Below are 19,548 nucleotides of genomic sequence, written 5' to 3'. Positions count from 1 at the left end.
GCTCCATGTAAATGATGCGCTTTCTCTCTTTCACTTCTCTCTGTGTGGAAGAACCACAAACTCTGGATGTTCATGTATTATAAATATATTTGAGATAAACTCAGTTAGGCAGTAGGATTCCACAGACGATAGAAATCCAGACCATGATAACTTTGAGTGTAAATAACTCAGTGTAAAGATGTAAAGATCTAAAGATGTGACATGACAGTAATGTAGTGAGTCAGCTGTGGTGTGTGATGTTGAGCGTCTCCTCCCTCTGCCCCTCCTCCTGTCTCTATTATAGCACGTCCCTGCAGTCTCTCCTTTATCTGCTCGTCACGCCGCTCATCTCTTCACTCAGCACCAGAGTCCCATCACACACGGACACCATGCTGCCAGCGCTCTGCTCTCTCTTCACTGCTCTCGCATGTAAGATTTCACAACTCTGGAGCTCATCAGCATTCGGCCTCCATCTAATGTGAGCATGAAGCCATGTAACGTGTGTGCTGTTTTTATTCCAGGTGTCAGTGGTGTGATTGTGGTGACACAGAAGCCTCCTGTTCTCACACTGACTGCAGGACAGACGGCCAACATGGACTGTAATCTGGGGACTGTCACTAATAAGTCTGCACGCTGGTACAAACAGGTTCCTGGAGGAGTTCCTCAGTATGTGTTAAAACACCGACATGACTGGAGCTCTCCTAAATATGGATCTGGTTTCTCGTCTCCTAAATTCACATCAACATACTCGTCTAAATCAGATTATAAACTGATAATCAGTAATGTGGAGGTGGGAGACTCAGCAGTGTATTACTGTAAGACATGGGACGACTCTGCTAAAGAATACGTATCACAGTGATGTACACCATGACAAAAACCTCCTCACTGCTCACACTCACTTCTGCTTTCACACAACAGCAGAAAGAACAAAAACCTCAACTTCAAATCATTGGAACTGAAGTGGAAACTCACTTAATGTTCACTGAAGACACTTTGAATTCTTCGCATTTACAGATAACAGATACGGTACGACTTTTTATTCCACTTAATCATTTTTCCATTCATTCCATTTTTAACCACACTGTTACTGTTATTGTGTAAGACACAACCCTTTAGTTTCAGTTTAGATTCAATTTAAAATGGAACAAATGCACATTCTACTTTCTAATGTTTGCTCCCTGGACAATAAACTGGACTACATCCGACTTGAACTAACTACACAGCGAGAGTTTACCGTGGTTACACACAGCGAGTTTCGGAGCCAACAGAAATGCAGTGCACTCGTGGTGGTGGTGTGTGTGTTTACATCAACACTGAATGGTGTAAAATCTCTGTGCTTGTTTCTACTTACTGCTCATTGTCAGTGCAGTTTGTGACTGTTAGATGCAGGTCATTTTATTTATCACGGAAATTCACCACTGTTTACATTGTCAGAGTTTATATTGCATCCAGTGCTAATGCTAAAGAACCGCTGTGAGCTATTAACGATCTACAGAATGTTCACCCTGACGGACTGTTCATTATAGTCGGAGATTTCTCAAGTCAGTGCTCCCTAAATTCCATCAGCATTTGGACTTTGCTATGAGAGGTGAAAACACGCTGGATCTTGTTTACACAAACATTCCCGGCGCATATCGTGCAGAGCCCCGCCCCCTCCTCAGCTACTCAGACCACATCTCTGTTATGCTATTTCCAGCATACAGACCACTCGTCAGACTCTAAACCAGTTCTGAAGCAGGTGAAAACCTGGCCAGCAGGAGCCACCTCTGCTCCTCAGGACTGCTTTCAGTGCACTCACTGGAATATCTTCAGGGAGGTTGCAACCAACGGTGACTGTCAACTTGGAGGAGTACACGTCATCAGTGACCAGCTGCATTGGCAAGTTTATTGATGACGTGACCGTCTCCAAGACCATCACTACACACTCCAATCAGAAGCCGTGGATAACTGCTAACGTGCTTGATCTGCTGAAGACTAGAGACCTAGCCTTAAGAACAGGGGACAGGGTGGCCCTAAGAACAGCAAGGCCCAAACTGTCCCGAGCCATCAGAGAGGCAAAGCCGCACACATTCAGACAATCCACAGCCACTTCGAGGACAGCGGAGACACCCAGCGCATGTGGCAAGGCATACAGGCACTCACAAACTACAAGACAGCTTCACCTGCTTGTGATAGCGATGCCTCCCTCCCAGATGCGCTGAACGACTTCTATGCTCGGTTTGAGGTGCAACACAACGTAGCGGCAAGGAAGACCATCCCTCCACCAACAATCGGGTACTCTGTCTATCCACGAGGAGAACTCTATACAGAGTTAATCCACGGAAGGCTGCTGGACCAGACAACATTCCTGGCAGGATGCTTAGGGAGTGCGCAGAGCAGCTAGCTGATGTCTTCACTGACATCTTCAACATTTCCCTGTGCAGCTCTGTTGTTCCCACGTGCCTCAAGATAACCACCATTGTCCCCATCCCAACGAAGTCTACAGTGTCCTGCCTCAATGACTATCATCCTGTCGGACTCACACCCATCATTATGAAGTGCTTTGAGAAGCTTGTAGTGAGGCACATCAAGACCCAATTATCACCCTCACTGGACACTCTATAGTTCCTGTATCGTCTAAACTGCTCCACGAACAATGCCATTGCCACGGCCCTTCATATAACCCTCACCCAAATGGACAATAAAGTTCATCATTCACTACAATCATCCCTCAGGACCTGCTGGGACTAAACACCTCCCTCTGGAACTGGATCCTGGACTTCCTTACTGGGAGACCTCAGTCAGTCCGGATCGGGAACAGCAGCTCCAGCACCACCACACTGAACACTGGAACCCCTCAGGGCTGCGTGCTCAGTCCACTGCTGTTCACCTTGCTGACTCACGACTGTGCAGCAATGCACAGATCGAACTATATCATCAAGTTTGCCGATGACACGACCGTGGTGGGTCTCATCTGCAAGAACGATGAGTCAGCATACAGCTGACTCACAACCCTCACACCCCTTCCACACACACTCTTCACCCTACTGCCATTTGGAAAAAGTTAGCGAAGCGTTCAGGCCCTCACGACCAGACTGTGTAACAGTTTCTTCCCACAAACCATTAGACTTCTCAATAACTGAACTGAACTGTTCTGAGCATAACATACACACGCACATCATCTGTATGGACTGCACAGACCTACACCAAATACACACACTTCCAGTAAACATCCATCAACCTGTTTACATGCTGCTTACATCCATCAAACTGTTTAATGCTGTTTTGCACATTTTTGCTCTTTGAACACACTGTCTAACATTTCAGTCGTTTTACACATACTGTGCAATATTTCAGTCGTTTGCTGTTTTTGCACAATGCTATACATTATCTCAGTGACCTGCTGCTAAGAAACTGTGTTCATTCTAGCATTACTGCACGCAATATTGTATTTATATACAGTATGTACACCCGTCGGTCTGTGCTGTTTCTGTTTATTGTCTTTTGTGTAGTGTCTTTTTGTATTGTCTTGTAACTTTTTGTCTGCACTGTCTTGTCTGTCTTGTTTGTCTTGTCCTGCATTTTTGCACCAGATTGCACAGTTGCACTTTATCTGACTCAGACTACTTACTAAGCCCTTATAGCCCTGTCTTTGTTTTATGTAGCAACACAATCCTGGAGCAACGTTGTCTCATTTCACGGTGTACTGCAACAGCTATATATTGTTGAAATGACAATAAAAGCTTCTTGACTTGACTTGACCTTCCTGACCAAGACCCTTCTAGCAATAGTTACCGAGTTTGGTCAGACATTCAGCTGGAAGAAGAGACCTGGTAGATCCGAACTTCTTACAATTCACAATGATGTCAGATAACGATGTCCACGAGGTGTCCCAGTAAAGACGTGACCGTGTGCTCTAATCCTCCTAAAGGACGTGTGAACAGAACAGTGTATAACAGAGACATGTGATTCACTGCCACTGAAACGGGACCTTAAAGGAGTGTGTGCTGATGGTAGACAGTAGAAGAGAGAGCTGAAGTCTGGAGGACTTTTCAGTTCTTCTGCTTTCACTTCTGTATCTGAGGAGGTTTTTGTACGGGTGAGGACACTGAATGAATCACTGTGGTATTCGGCCAAGGAACAAAGCTGATCGTCAGCGGTAAGTAAAACTTCTCACCTCTTTTTTCCTACTCTAGACTTCTACACTGCCTCAGATTCACACTTTTATTTCTTTTCCCAGTTTGAGAAATTTATTCCGACACGTTTCATACGTCTTTTATTGTTCGTTTCAGACAATTTTCAATATTCTGTAATTTAACATGTGAGCCAGAGAAATGTTCAGTTATTTTCTCGGCTTGTAATTAGTTAGAAATGTATTTCTATTATTAAATGTTAATTCAGATCTCTCATATGGAATCTGTCTCAACACAAAGTATAAATCTGTTCTAGTTCTTCATTTTGTTCCTGATCTTCTGCCACACAGACAGATTTATGGCTTAATTGTGAACAGAAGCATTTCTTTAAAAATGTCTTAGATTCCTGTGAGTACATTAGATTTGTGTTGTTTTGTGTAATGATTATCTCCCTCTGTGTGTGGAATCAGACGCTGCTCTCCCGTCTCCTGTTCTGAAGCTTCTCCCTCCGTCCACTGAAGAGCTGAAGACTAAAAAAGCCACTCTAGTGTGTTTGGCCAGCGACATGTCTGTTGGTTTCGCTGATGTGAGTTGGCTCGTGGACGGGAACTCGGTCACCAGTGGAGTCGTCACCGGCTCTGCACAGCAGCAGGACAATAAGAAGTTCACACTGAGCAGCTATTTGACCATCGACAGCTGCGAGTGGGACAACGACAAAGTCATAACGTGTGAAGTGTCTGCTGGAGGAAAAGCCGCATCGGTGAAGATTAACAAGTCTGAATGCAGTGAATGAACCAGATTATTGCTTTATACATATATAAATGTTTCAGAAATGTTTTTTAGATGTTCTAGCTGAATGTGTAGAAAAATTAAGGATATAAACTCCTGCATGTAATCAAAATAGAAGCGGAATTAAAGTGCAGTCCTGAAAAAGAAAACCGTGTCTCTGTGTCCTTCATGGAACTTTTAGAACGTTTATCATCTTAACCTTTGGAGCAGAAACATTAACATGGTGGTGGAAAATGTTTAAATTTTACCTCAGAATGACAAGATGTGGTTAAATGTGTTTCTGTTCATCATAGCAACTATTTTATTTCTACAACTAATCACTTAACTACATCTAGTGGTACATATAAGTAACACACACACACACACACACACACACACACACACACACACACACACACACACACACACACACACACACACACAAACACACACACTTCATGGATGAAGGAACACTCAGGAAACACCTGCTGGTCTGCAGTGTGTAATTTTAGCTCTTTGGAAATAAAGAGTTTCTAATGAGGTTAATAATTCAAACAAATAAGAAAGAAGTGAATACAAGAACTATTAGTATTAATTATAGACATTTAAAATGTTAACCCATTAGTTTGTGATAGATAGATAGATAGATAGATAGATAGATAGATAGATAGATAGATAGATAGATAGATAGATAGATTAGAGTCTAAACTTTAACAGTATTTTATGGTATTATGTAAAATTTGGAAACCTTAAAGAAAGGAACTACCGAGGTTGATAGTGGAAGATGACTAGCTATAACATTTTGCTACCTTGATTGTGTGACAATCATGTCCCTCGCTCCCTGTGGAGCTACATTGGAAACAGTGAGGTGTTAGAACGAGTTCATTAACACTAACCTGTGACGTGCAGCTGCACCACTGTCAGAGCCGCTGCTATAGAAAACTGATCCACACCATCTGACCAATCAGAATGCAGAACTGAACAGCACTGAGCTGGAAATACGTTTCATCGGCGTGTGTTTAATAGATAGTTCTTACATACAGTACATGACAGTATTAGGTAGCAAAAAGTATTCTTATTTATTCCTGTTATTTTTATATAGTATATATATGTAATATATTATAGATTACAGAAAGATTTGCAGTGATACGAGTGAATCTGTACTCGTCAATCTGAAATTTGCACACTGTATAGTTTATGGCTTTAGTTATTCAATGACATCTTCAGCACAGATGCTTTTAATAAATCATGGGGTTGACATGAGAGCAGCTGTTCATCCCACTCGTCTGATTGGCTGAAAGCAGCTCCAGGTCCCGCCTCTGAGGCTTTATGAAAGCATCCTCTGCTCTGTTCATCACTCTGCTGATCACACTGACATCATGCTGCTCTCCGTCTGCACTCTGCTCTCTGCTCTGGCGTGTAAGATTCCTGCTGCTGCTTTCCTCTTCAACTGATACCTTTTTATTATTTATAATTCTCTTTTAAATGATAATGACACTCAGTGTTGCTTTATGTTGCAGTGGTCAGTTCACACAAAGCTGTGACACAAAAGCCTTCGGTTATAACAGCAGATGTGGGTAAAACTGTCACTATGGACTGTAACATCGCAAAGGATGAAAATAACTATGTCAGCTGGTATAAACAGATTCCACAAGAAGTTCCAGAGTTTGTGCTGAGATTTTATCATTCTCACGACTCTCCTAATAAATATGGAGACAATTTTTCATCCACACGCTTCACATCTAAAGCCACGACAAATATTGATTATCAGTTAATAATCAGTAATGTGGAGGTGGGAGACTCAGCAGTGTATTACTGTCACACATGGGACGACTCTGCTAATGAATACGTATCACAGTGATGTACACCATGACAAAAACCTCCTCACTGCTCACACTCACTTCTGCTTTCACACAACACCAGAAAGAACAAAAACCTACACTTCAAATCATTGGAACTGAAGTGGAAACTCACTTAATGTTCACTGAAGATACTTTGAATTCTTCACATGTAAAGATCACAGATACGGTACGACTTTTTATTCCACTTTTATGTAAACAGACACAGATGGTTGATGATTCCATCATGTTCTCAGCTCAGTTGTTTGTCTGTAATGATCTCAGTGTGATCAGGTGATCTACATACGAGAGCTTTCCCACTGATTCCCTCTGATGTTTGTGATTAGTGACATTGCCTGACAGATACCTGATGTGGTCAGAAAGTGGCAGAAAGTAAATCCATGAGATGTTTGAAGTAACTTAAAGTTATCTTCTTTAATTCAGACCAAGAGACATTTGTAACAGCAGGATTCCAGGCCACACTGCTTCACTGAGATCTCCACTGAAATGCTTAAACACTCGGTCATAATGTTTTCTCTACAATCTTTGGACAAATGGATGCAGTGGATTTCTAAGATGTGGCAGTAATTTGGACCTGGGGTCTCATTTATAAAACTGTGTGTAGGATCCCTACTAAAATGTTACGTACGCCAAAAAGCCAAAAATGGCATACGGCAAAAAAAATTCCGATTCATAAAACCGTGCGTACGCACACCTGTAAGCAATGTTCCCTTTATAAATCACAGATCACCCGCAGATGTGTGTATGTGAACCAGCCTCACATCCCACCCTGTACATGCCCATTTTTAACCATAAAAAGTCTATACAAATCACTGCGTGAGCACGAGAGTGGACCTCGTTATAATGAGTTTCCTCTGCGCTCTGCTAGTTTAAAAATAGGGTGAGGAGGCAGCGTCTCAGGGGTAGCCACTGTCGCCTTTTCTACTTTTTAATATTGTTAAACTCACCAAGAAGCCAGCCATGAGCTACGTACTGCACCTGCATTTAGGCTGTTCCCTACACTGTTATGTGTCAAGATAAAGGAATCATGTGTTGAACAAGGCCAGCGTGCCACAATGTTTGTAAGGGTCATGTTGGAGTCACATATGATTTGCTTTCTATTAACATAAGCAAATTCATTTTCAGATGGTGCCCTTATAGCAACATGAGCGCAGTCAATTGTGCCAATTACATTTGGGAAACCAGACATTCCTGCAAATTTCATTATAATTTCGGCCTGTTCTCGCACAGTGTAGGGGAACCTGATGTATCGACTACCCATATTAAGTATACCATTCAAAACGACAGATATTATGGCACTCACGGACGGCTGTGATATACCAGACCTATAGGCTGAGATGGTAATAGAATTATTTCATATACAAAAAGGTCTTAGACACAAAGTTGAGGATTACTTATAGTTTTTTATATATAAATAATTTACCTGTCTGCCAATTTCCGCTGGAAACAGCCGGTTGCCAAGAACCCCAGAGTGGTGAGGACTTGTATATAGACTGGGATGGCATGGTTCTGGCGTGTTGCCCTCTCTAATACTGGACCCAATTCAACACATAGATCTAAGGGCACAGATCTAGGGAATCTAAATCGGCTTATTAGCCAGTCATCATAATGGGCCAGTCATCATCATGGTCCCTGAAAACTCGTTCTCTCCTTATTCTGCCATTGGCGTAATCCTCCAACAGTGCCAGCAGTGCCATCATGAAGCATTACATATCGGGTCATTCATTCATTCATTCATTCATTCATTCATTCATTCATCTTCTACCGCTTTTCCGAACTATTCGGGACACGGGGAGCCTGTGCCTATCCTCAGGCATCATTTGGCATCAAGGCAGGATACACCCTGGACGAATTAGCGCTGATTATGATTATTATTTTTGAATACATTTTGAATTACGTTTGGATTTTACTAGATGTATTTAGCCTAAAACAATTGGCACTATTAACACTGTTGGATTTAATCCTCATGATAATGTGGATATAACGTATGAATTGGAGTGAAAATTAAATGTCATTCATTCTTATAATCGTTCTTCTCACATGAATTTTCTACAATCTAACTTCAGTTCACGACCTCACCATCTGTGTCGCCAATTCCCTTTGTCTCCAGAATGTGCGTACGCACGTCTCAATGTTTGCTTAAAGGTGTGCACATTTTCCCATCAAGTTTGTTTTTTATAGATCACAACCTTTGCACGCTTTATTAATGAGACCCCAGAACTGTTCTGAACCGTGGCATCAGGAATGTGGGTCAGAGAGACTCTCAGTATTATTTGGTCATTTTAAAATAAAATAAAAAACGTTATCAGAACATGAATTTATATTTTATTTCATTGTGGAAAACACACACACACACACACACACACACACACACACACACACACACACACACACACACACACACACATATCTACAGGTCAGCTCCATCTGGTCTGATGATCATCTTCATCTCACCTTTACAGCTCAGTTAGGACCCTGGGATTGATTTGTTCAGGTTATGGACTAAGAGGATGGTGTTCTTCTCATTTATTAATCTGGCCAAAGACTTCAATTGATGTTTAAGAGGTCTGAAAATTCACCAACTGATCAGTGAGATATTCTAACATCAGATCCCCATAGAGACGACCTTCTGATTTCTCTGTCCTCCATTCCAGACTCTACACTGTCCATTCATTCCATTAATTTCATAATTTGTATTAAATTCACCTCAGAGTATAATTCTTTATATCTTGTATAGAAACAAAGTTCTCTCAAATGTTCTTCTCAGGAAACAGTAAATTCGAGGGATTTGAACAGTATAAAGCTGGGTAGATGTTAAGATACTGAGATATTAGAGGTAATTAAATATCTGATGGTTGGAGACAGTGACAGTAATTCAGTATAATTTGGAGTCAGATATTCATGTAATAAAGGACCTCCAGAAGAACTTTCATCCTTCTCCCAGTCCAGATAATACACTGAACTGTATGGTCCTGTCAGTCTCTATAGTTTAACACTGACTCATCGTACATCACGGACGGAGAAACACACTCAGGAAACACCTGCTGCTCCTCACGCTGACATCTTAGATTCATGTAAATGATGAACTTCTGCTCTGAAATGTAGAGGAACACGTTCTGCATGTTACTGACTGATTTCATCAACAGAAACTGTGTCATTGTAACGATCACCTTGAGATCAGATCATGAATAAAGAGTGTTTATAAGAAGAAGACGGTGTGTGTCAGAGTGTTGATGGTGTGTTAATAATAACAGTGAGGTGAGTGTTCAGTATGTAGTACATCACTGTGGAGAGCTTCAGCTGTGGTGTGTGATGTTGAGCGTCTCCTCCCTCTGCCCCTCCTCCTGTCTCTCTTATAGCACGTCCCTGCAGTCTCTCCTTTATCTGCTCATCACGCCACTCATCTCTTCACTCAGCACCAGAGTCCCATCACATGGACACCATGCTGCCAGCGCTCTGCTCTCTCTTCACTGCTCTCGCATGTAAGATTTCACAACTCTGGAGCTCATCAGCATTCGGCCTCCATCTAATGTGAGCATGAAGCCATGTAACATGTGTGCTGTTTTTATTCCAGGTGTCAGTGGTGTGATTGTGGTGACACAGAAGCCTCCTGTTCTCATACTGACTGCAGGACAGACGGCCAACATGGACTGTAACCTGGGGACTGTCACTGACTCTGCACGCTGGTACAAACAGGTTCCTGGAGGAGTTCCTCAGCATGTGATAAGACACCATCAGTCCTGGAGATCTCCTGCATATGGATCTGGTTTCTCGTCTCCTAAATTCACATCAACATGTTCATCTAAATCAGACTGTAAGTTAATAATCAGTAATGTGGAGGTGGGAGACTCAGCAGTGTATTACTGTAAGACATGGGACAGCTCTGCTAAAGAATACGTATCACAGTGATGTACACCATGACAAAAACCTCCTCACTGCTCACACTCACTTCTGCTTTCACACAACACCAGAAAGAACAAAAACCTCAACTTCACATCATTGGAACTGAAGTGGAAACTCACTTAATGTTCACTGAAGACACTTTGAATTCTTCACATTTAAAGATCACAGATACGGTACGACTTTTTATTGCATTTATTCCACACAGTTACTGTTATTGTGTAAGACACAACATTACTGCAACAGTTAAACGCAAGTATTCTGACCCCTCAGTTTTAGTTTTGATTCAATTTAAGATGGAACAAATGCACATTTTGACCATCAGTCTTCATATCATAACCCAAAACCACAAGTTCTAGCTTTAATGTTGTGGCCTTGATGAACAGTGGAACATTACATGAACTCTGGAGCAGGTTTTCTTTAAGGACTTCTCTGAATTTGTCTGTATTCATTCTCTCTCCCAGTTCTTGGCCCTGAGAAACCTTCCCACAGCTTGATGCTGCCACCACCATGCTTCATCATAGCAATAGTACTAGCCAGTAGATGTTCTTGATCTGGTTTACATAGATGTGGTACTTGGGAGTTCAGCCTAGAGTTCAGTTTTGTCTCATCAGATCAGAGAATGTTGTTTGTCATGTTCTCAGAGACTTTTAAGTGCCTGTCATATGGCTTTACCTCAGGAGTGGTTTCTGTCTAGCCACACAACCCTACAGACCTGATAGATGAAGTACTTCTGAGATGGTTTGTCCTCCAGCAGGTTCTGTCCTCTCTGTGGAGGACTTCTAAAGCTCTAATTAGCATGTTCACTGGGGATTTAGTCACCTCCCTGACCAAGGCCCTTCTAGCAATAGTTACCGGGTTTGGTCAGACATTCAGCTGGAAGAAGAGACCTGGTAGATCCGAACTTCTTCCATTTCACAATGATGTCAGATAACGATATCCAGGAAGTTTCCCAGTAAAGACGTGACCATGTGCTCTAATCCTCCTAACAGGACGTGTGAACAGAACGGTGTATAACAGAGACGTGTGATTCACTGCCACTGGAACAGGACCTTAAAGGAGTGTGTGCTGATGGTAGACAGTAGAAGAGAGAGCTGAAGTCTGGAGGACGTTTCAGTTCTTCTGCTTTCACTTCTGTATCTGAGGAGGTTTTTGTACGGGTGAGGACACTGAATGAATCACTGTGGTATTCGGCCAAGGAACAAAGCTGATCGTCAGCGGTAAGTAAAACTTCTCACCTCTTTTTTCCTACTCTAGACTTCTACACTGCTTCAGATTCACACTTTTATGTCTTTTCCCAGTTTGAGAAATGTATTCCGACACGTTTCATACGTCTTTTATTGTTCGTTTCAGACAATTAACGATATTCTGTACTTTAACGTGTGACCCAGAGAAATGTTCAGTTATTTTTTCAGGTTGTAATTAGTTAGAAATGTATTTCTATTATTAAATGTTAATTCAGATCTCTCATATGGAATCTGTCTCAACACAAAGTATAAATCTGTTCTAGTTCTTCATTTTGTTCCTGATCTTCTGCCACACAGACAGATTTACGGCTTCATTGTGAACGGAAGCATTTCTTTAAAAATGTTTTAGATTCCTGTGTGCACATTAGATTTGTGTTGTTTTGTGTAATGATTATCTCCCTCTGTGTGTGGAATCAGACGCTGCTCTCCCGTCTCCTGTTCTGAAGGTTCTCCCTCCGTCCACTGAAGAGCTGAAGACTAAAAAAGCTACTCTAGTGTGTTTGGCCAGCGACATGTCTGTCGGTTTCGCTGACGTGAGTTGGCTCGTGGACGGGAACTCGGTCACCAGTGGAGTCGTCACCAGCTCTGCACAGCAGCAGGACAATAAGAAGTTCACACTAAGCAGCTACTTGACCGTCGACAGCTCCGAGTGGGACAACGACAAAGTCATAACGTGTGAAGTGTCTGCTGTTGGAAAAGCCGCATCGGTGCAGATTAACAAGTCAAAATGCAGTGACTGAACCCGATCATGTTTCACTTGTTAATTGTGTAGTCGCAAATCCTTCTAACACCCGTAGTTTACACTGTAGAAAATAATTTCTTATTCCTGAGACTGTAATGTCCTGATGATGTCATTGTTTTGCTTTTGTGTTTGAAAAATAGATTGAAGTTTAATAAAGTGCATATCATGAAAAGAAATTCAGTTTATCTGTGATTTTCTGAACTAACTTTGCAAAGATCAAATCAACAAAGCACACAAACAGAATTACAGCAGGAGTGGATCAAATTCTATTTAATAAAATTCTACTGGATGGATTTTGTGATTTTTGTCTTTTGATGTTCGTGTCCACAGAAAATGATTCACTGATGACTGTCCAGTTTAATGTGTTAAAGAGAGAACTGAGTTATTTGTTCAGTTGAAGTATAAATGAGGAGCACTGATGAGATTTTCTCTAAGAGACGATTATTCAGAGTCCTAATCAGTGTGAGGACGTTCTCTCTCACTCAGGATGCACCTGCTGGCTCCTGAACTCTAATTTCAGCTCCATGTAAATGATGTGGTTTCTCTCTTTCACTTCCGTATCTGTGTTACATTTTAGTCAATTAGCCACATTACATTTAGTTCAATACCATAACAAAGAGGTAATAAGATAAAGAGGCAAAACCAGATTGGGATGTGAAGAAGAAAGGAAAGTCCAAACCAAGAAACACCTAAAAAGAAACACTTGAATTTGCAAACTATGTTTATATTCACTCAGAAAAAGAGTGGACTGGATCAGGCAGGGAAGTGGATTGGAGAATACCAGCTTCTAGAAAAGCAGTTGTGAAATTGATGGTATCTTATTTCAGACATTCACCCCTTTGGCTTTGGACCTTCATTTAGATGATTGACCTTGGAAAGAAAAAAGCAGGATTATTTGAATGGAGGTGGTGGAGCCCTGTAATCTATAGAGGTTTGGATCCATCAATGGAACCCAGTTTCTTCCTTCTGGCCTGAGAATCACCAGTCATGCTGATCCTCATGTACCTGATCATTGAGCTCGATTCTCCAATAAAACTTGAGACATTAGAATGTCTACTACAAAAACGAATTGGAGTGCTTGCCTGTTGGAGCTGATGTAACCATTTTATTTAAAATCCTGGAAGACCTGAGAATTCATCTATAGTTTCAAAATTCATCTATGTGAGAAAACCCACAGTACATCTGAAGTACCAGATGATAGAAGTAATTAAATGGATGACTGAATGTCTTGATTCTTTGAATGTGTTGAATTATTTGTTGTTGTTTTTTGTAGTTCTTTCTAGCCAACAACTGCTGCCATCTTGTGGCTGTTCATTGACACTTGCCCATGACAGACCTGACAGAGCAGGTTTAAGCATGTTTTAAAAATTCAGTACAATGTAACCCTCTCACTGATTAACTGGCTCTGATTTGTCTAGGGAAATAACTTTATACGTGAGAGGCACATCTAAATTTACTAATTTATTAAAAAGGTATGATGTGTACTATCAAAGTTACCCAAACTGCTGTATTTAACCTCGGGCTTCAGACTTCAGTGTTTCTTTAATTGTTCTCTTCTATCACTCAGACCACCTAATAATAAATAGTAACAGTAAATAATAATAATAATAATAATAATAATAATAATAATAATATCACCTAATAGTAAAAAGCATTCGTACAACACAATAACATAAATCTCAGAAAAGTTACAGGCCTTTCACCAACCTCTTTCATTAAAGAAGCAATCACAGGAGATTGTAATGTAGAAACAATAAACAAACATTTATTCTCTCCAACAAGTGTAAATAAAACAAACCAAATCCCCACAAATGTAAATGTTACCCAGCTGGGATTTAAATGTTTTGTTGGTGCACTTAGTTGGAGCTCAGGTGAAACGTATGAACACCTTATACTGTAGTACTCACGTAATCCAACTGAACAGGGAAACTCAAAAGAGAAGCACCCCACCATCCAACGATGTAAACGAAGCCAAGATGCAGTAGAAGTCTCCACGTGGCCTCCGGTCTCTCCTGCCGAATTTCGTAGCCTTAGTTTCTCCGGTGCTCACACACTGTACACGACCATTCGCGTTGCAAACCGTTAAGCACTCAGATGAAAGAACTTGCAATATACTTTTGTCTGTCACGGGAACGCACGCACGCGGGAACGCGGGAACGCACACCATGCGCTCCTCAGATAGAGTTCATTCCGGTTTATTTTTGTTCAGCAGTCTCTTATCTGCTAGGTGTCCTTGTATGTCGTCTGCAAACTCGGTTGTTAGGTTTCTTTTTTTTTCTTTTCAATGCTACAGTATTTTTTTCCCCCCGAACCGCCGATGTGCACACGTTTGTCGGTCACCTCGTGTCCTCCGACCCAACTCATTCACTTCACAACGTTTTTTTTTCCGCTCCGCCCCCTGACCTCCAGAGATCAGTGAGAAACCCACCTCATTGGTCAATACAAAACTTTTTTTTTTTATAACAGTATTTCCATTACTTATTTCTTTTCTGTTTGAAAGTAATAATTTTTTACGGATTTAGTGCAAAATAAAACACAAACTTATGATTATTAGGCCCTTATTTTAGCAGGGCTCTACAACAAAATAAGTCATATGACTGAACTTTGACCCCTGATTATCAGTAAGACTTTAAAATAGGGAGAATCCAAATTCTACACTGACACTAAGTCTTTTTGTAAATGTCACACCCATCCTCTTATCTAAACCAATAACATGATCCAATCTGTCCTGAGTACTAGCGTTAAAGTATCTTACAGCATGTTACGCCATGTAGCTTGTCAAGTTTAGTCAAAGACCGCGTTGTTTACATACAGCCACAAAAAAACAAGTGAAATCCATAATGTATCAATAGAATCTATAACGTTTAGACAGTAATTATACAAGAACAGAGTTCCTGAGGTGTCCTGACTACATGATATCACTCTTACATTCCTGGGCAGATCTACAATAATTGAAAAACATAAAGCAAAGTCCTCAGAAAATAGATCTTGTTAAGAAGATAATGCATGATGGTCAGATGGTATACTAATATTTTTTATTATCGTTTCTAAAGTAACAGCTAAGTTACAAGGCCTGATACGGTGGACACGCCGTGTATTAAAAGGTTTTATAATAAAAAGATAACCGGATATCTAAGAAAAAGTCATTGTTATGGTGAGGTTTTTCTGTAAGGAGTCTGCAGTGTCAGCGCTTTGTAACAGATCAAGCTGAACATTCAGTTATTAGGATCTGAAGTTTTTTTATCTATGTTAACACGATTGCAGGGCCTAAGAACTGTCTGAAACCAGAGGTACCGTGCATTGATCATGTTTAGAGACAAATTTCTTGGTGTTCATCTAGCCGAGAACTTCAGCTTTGTTACTGAACACCAGTTCCATCACCAAGAAAACCAAGCAGCATCTCTACTTCTTACAAAGGCACATCTCCCTCCCCCCATCCTGAATATGTTTTACAGAGGGACCATTGACAGCATTCTGAGCAGCTGCATCACTGTTGAAATGACAATAAAAGCTTCTTGACTTGTTTTAACTTGATCTGATAGTTGGAGTCAGTGTCAGTAATTCAGTATAATCTGGAGTCAGATATTCATGTAATAAAGGACCTCCATAAGAGCTTTCATCCTTCTCCCAGTCCAGATAATACACTGAACTGTATGGTCCTGTCAGTCTCTATAGTTTAACACTGACCCATCGTACATCACAGACGGAGAAACACACTCAGGAAACACCTCTGTTATCTGGTCTACACACTCAGGAGGGATCTGATTGGCTGCTCCTGGTCTTGTGGTTATCCAGAGGAGAGCAGAGGGAAGCAGATTCCCCTTGATGAGGTTCGTCAGCAGCACATCCACTGAGGCTGACTCTGTCACATCACACAATCTCTCATTCTTCCTGAAATTTAGAGGAAGTCGACACTCATCCAGACCATCAAAGATCAACAGCACTTTATAGGAGTCACAGTCTATTGATTCCAGTTTTCTTATTTCTGGGAAAAAGTGATGAAGAAGATTCATCAGACTGAGATTTTGCTGCTTCATCAGATTCAGCTCTCTAAAGGGAAGTGGAAACATGAAGGTGACGTCCTGATTTACTTCTCCTTCAGCCCAGTCCAGAATGAACTTCTGCACAGAGACTGTTTTTCCAATTCCAGCAACCCCTTTAGTCAGCACAGTTCTGATGGACTTGTCTTTAAAGATCTCATTACATTTGATGGGTTTCTCCTGTGTTGCTGGTCTCCTGGACGCTGCCTCAATCTGTCTCACCTCATGTTCATTATTGATGTCTCCACTCCAACCCTCTGTGATGTAGAGCTCAGTGTAGATCTCATTCAGAAGTGCTGAGCTTCCATGCTGTAAGATTCCTTCATTAATTCTTTTAAACTTCTCTCTCAGCTTGGACTTCAACTTTGGCTGATACACAGAGGCGAGTTCTAATAAACAAAGTAATATCTAGTTTAGTAATAAATAGTTATAATGCAAAATCCTTCAAACACTGCTATTAATTCCTGACTGATGTAGTAAATATTATTGAAGCTGGACCATGAACAGATACAACATGATATTAAAATTACATTTAAAACTAAAAGTGTTCATATCTAAAACTATTTCCTCTCTCTAAAGTGAAGTTGATGGAATAAAGTCATGACTCAGAGCTCTTACTGTTGTGCAGTGTGTTAGCGAGATCTGTGTGGTTCATGTTCTTCAGGACGTGCAGTGTGATCTTCAGCGCTCCGTCTCTGACACTGTGCAGATCCTCCTCATCCTCCACCTCCCTCTCAGTGCATGCTGGGTAATCTGGAGTCAGGAGCTTCCTAAACCTCTTCAGCTCATTCTTTATCAGAGAGATGACTTTTGCCCCTTTTCCACCAAAAAGAACCGGGTGCTGGTTCAGAGCTAGTGCTGGAGCTGGTTCATAGTTGGTTCCACTGGCGAACCTTCTAAGAACCGGTTGCCTCTCCACCGGTTAAGAGAGCCAAGTCTGACGTCACTGTATACGTATCACGTTTCCCGGCAACGTTAGCGCAGCAGCGGCAAACACAAACACATGAACAATGGCGGATGCTGTTGTACAGTTCATGCTCGTGGCCTAAATTCTCATCCAAAATAAACTAATTCATCATGTATGTGCAGCTCAATCTAGCTTATATAAATGGAGGGTGCACTCGAGAATAAGGGTAAGTACATAACATTATATTTTATCAATAAACGGAAATAAAGTTAGCCTTAGCATGTAGCTACCTACTATCATGTGTGCTGATAATTTAACATATTGAGGTAAAGTAAAAGTGTATCAAACATTAGTATACTAAAGGTACATTATCAAAATGTACTTTACTTACATTACTTACTGTAGAAATACTCCAGTAGATGTACAGCATACTTAAGTAAATGCATGTACCATAAGCAAAGAGCATGTACAGTGTTGCATTCAAAATTATTTATTTTGCAGAAAAACTGGTCCAATATGCCTGTTTTAGCATATTATATTTAGTTTTTTGGATTGATCAATTAACAGCAGAACATGACATTGTTTTTATATCAGAAAGTGGTACATCTATATTGATTAACTAAAGAACCATTGCAAATTCATGTCAAATAATTTGTATTTATATTTTGTACTTATATTACAGAAAAATTATACATGCAACCTATTTTTATCTTGACAGGCAATCTTGTGGTTAAAGGCAAGGCAGAGGTCACCTGCAATATGGGCATACCCAAGATCAGAGAACTGGTGGGAGACAATAGTTCCGGATTTCACCCCTCAACAGTTCCTGCTCAATTTTCGTATGGCCCCAGAAACATTTGAGTACATCTGCAGTCGGGTGAAGCATGTAATGGAGAGAAGGAACACAAACTATCGCTTGTGTGTCCCAATCCGGAAGCGTGTTGAAATTGCCATCTGGAAACTGGCCACAGGCAGTGAATACAGGACCATCAGTCATCTTTTTGGGGTAGGCCTCAGCACTGTATTTAATTGTGTTCAGGAATTCTGCAATGCTGTAATCATGATGCTGCTTCCTTACCACATAAGATTTCCTGATGCCGACAAGTTATTGGAAATGTCCACTTTCTTTAACAATCGCTGGTGAGTACCACAGTGTGTCGGTGCAATTGATGGAACCCACATTCCAATAATTGCACCAGAGGACCGTCCACAAGATTATTACAATCGCAAAGGCTGGCATTCAGTTGTTCTACAAGCAGTTGTAGATGGCAAAGGACTACTCTGGGATGTTTGTGTTGGCTATCCAGGGAGTGTGCATGATGCTAGAGTGCTACAACAGTCACATTTGTGGGAGGTCCTACGTGATGGAGAATTACTAGGACAAACCAAATTGACCATATCTTGCTATGATGTTGGCTATTACCTGATAGGTGATCCTGCATACCCCATGCAGAAGTGGCTCATGAAGCCCTTTTCAGAACAACACACCTATAATTACAGGCTGAGCAGTGCACGGTCGGTTGTGGAGATGTCTTTTGGGAGATTAAAAGGACGATGGAGGTGCCTCCTAAAAAGAAATGACTGCAAGCTGGAACTGTGCAAGACAATGGCAGTGACCTGCTGTGTTCTCCATAACATTTGTGAGGAAGATGGTGATAATTTCACTGAGGAGCACACAAACATTACTGAAAACATTCAGCCTCCTGTTCAGGCAGTACCCGAGCATGGCAATACAGAAGGGGCTGACACCAGAGCTGCATTAATGATGCATTTTAACAGAGAGAGTTATTAAAGTGCTTTGTACCACAATGATAATGTTTGAAATTGTAACAGTTGTGTTAGGACATCCAAACTGTCAAATTGTATTCTATTCCCGTACATTGCTTAAAGAAACACAACCAGACATGTGTAAATTAAAACGTGTTTATTTCTTTTTTTTAAAAAAAAAAAAGCACAGAAAACTACAACGTGTGAGACTTTACATTCTTGAAAAG

General features: G+C 41.0%; 1 protein-coding gene and 2 pseudogenes across 4 annotated transcripts in view; 2 read left to right on the top strand and 1 right to left on the bottom strand.

Moving 5' to 3' along the window:
• The window catches only part of LOC125138446 (immunoglobulin lambda-1 light chain-like), a 45,175-nt gene extending 40,146 nt beyond the window's left edge, over positions 1-5,029 (top strand). For all 4 annotated transcript variants that reach the window (XM_047809501.1, XM_047809505.1, XM_047809504.1 and 1 more), the window contains 2 exons: positions 4,084-4,117; positions 4,562-5,029. In XM_047809501.1, the coding sequence (XP_047665457.1) occupies positions 4,084-4,117; positions 4,562-4,884 (357 nt within the window). In that variant the 3' untranslated portion in view covers positions 4,885-5,029. The remainder of the gene's footprint in view (positions 1-4,083; positions 4,118-4,561) is intronic.
• Positions 1-19,548, bottom strand: part of LOC113662941 — a 48,503-nt pseudogene that overhangs the window by 23,584 nt on the left and 5,371 nt on the right.
• LOC125138482 lies at positions 6,119-12,900 on the top strand (annotated as a pseudogene).

This window comes from Tachysurus fulvidraco, chromosome 26, assembly GCF_022655615.1.
Source record: "Tachysurus fulvidraco isolate hzauxx_2018 chromosome 26, HZAU_PFXX_2.0, whole genome shotgun sequence".
Classification (NCBI taxonomy): Eukaryota; Metazoa; Chordata; class Actinopteri; order Siluriformes; family Bagridae; genus Tachysurus; species Tachysurus fulvidraco.
This window is presented reverse-complemented; position numbering and strand designations above follow the sequence as displayed.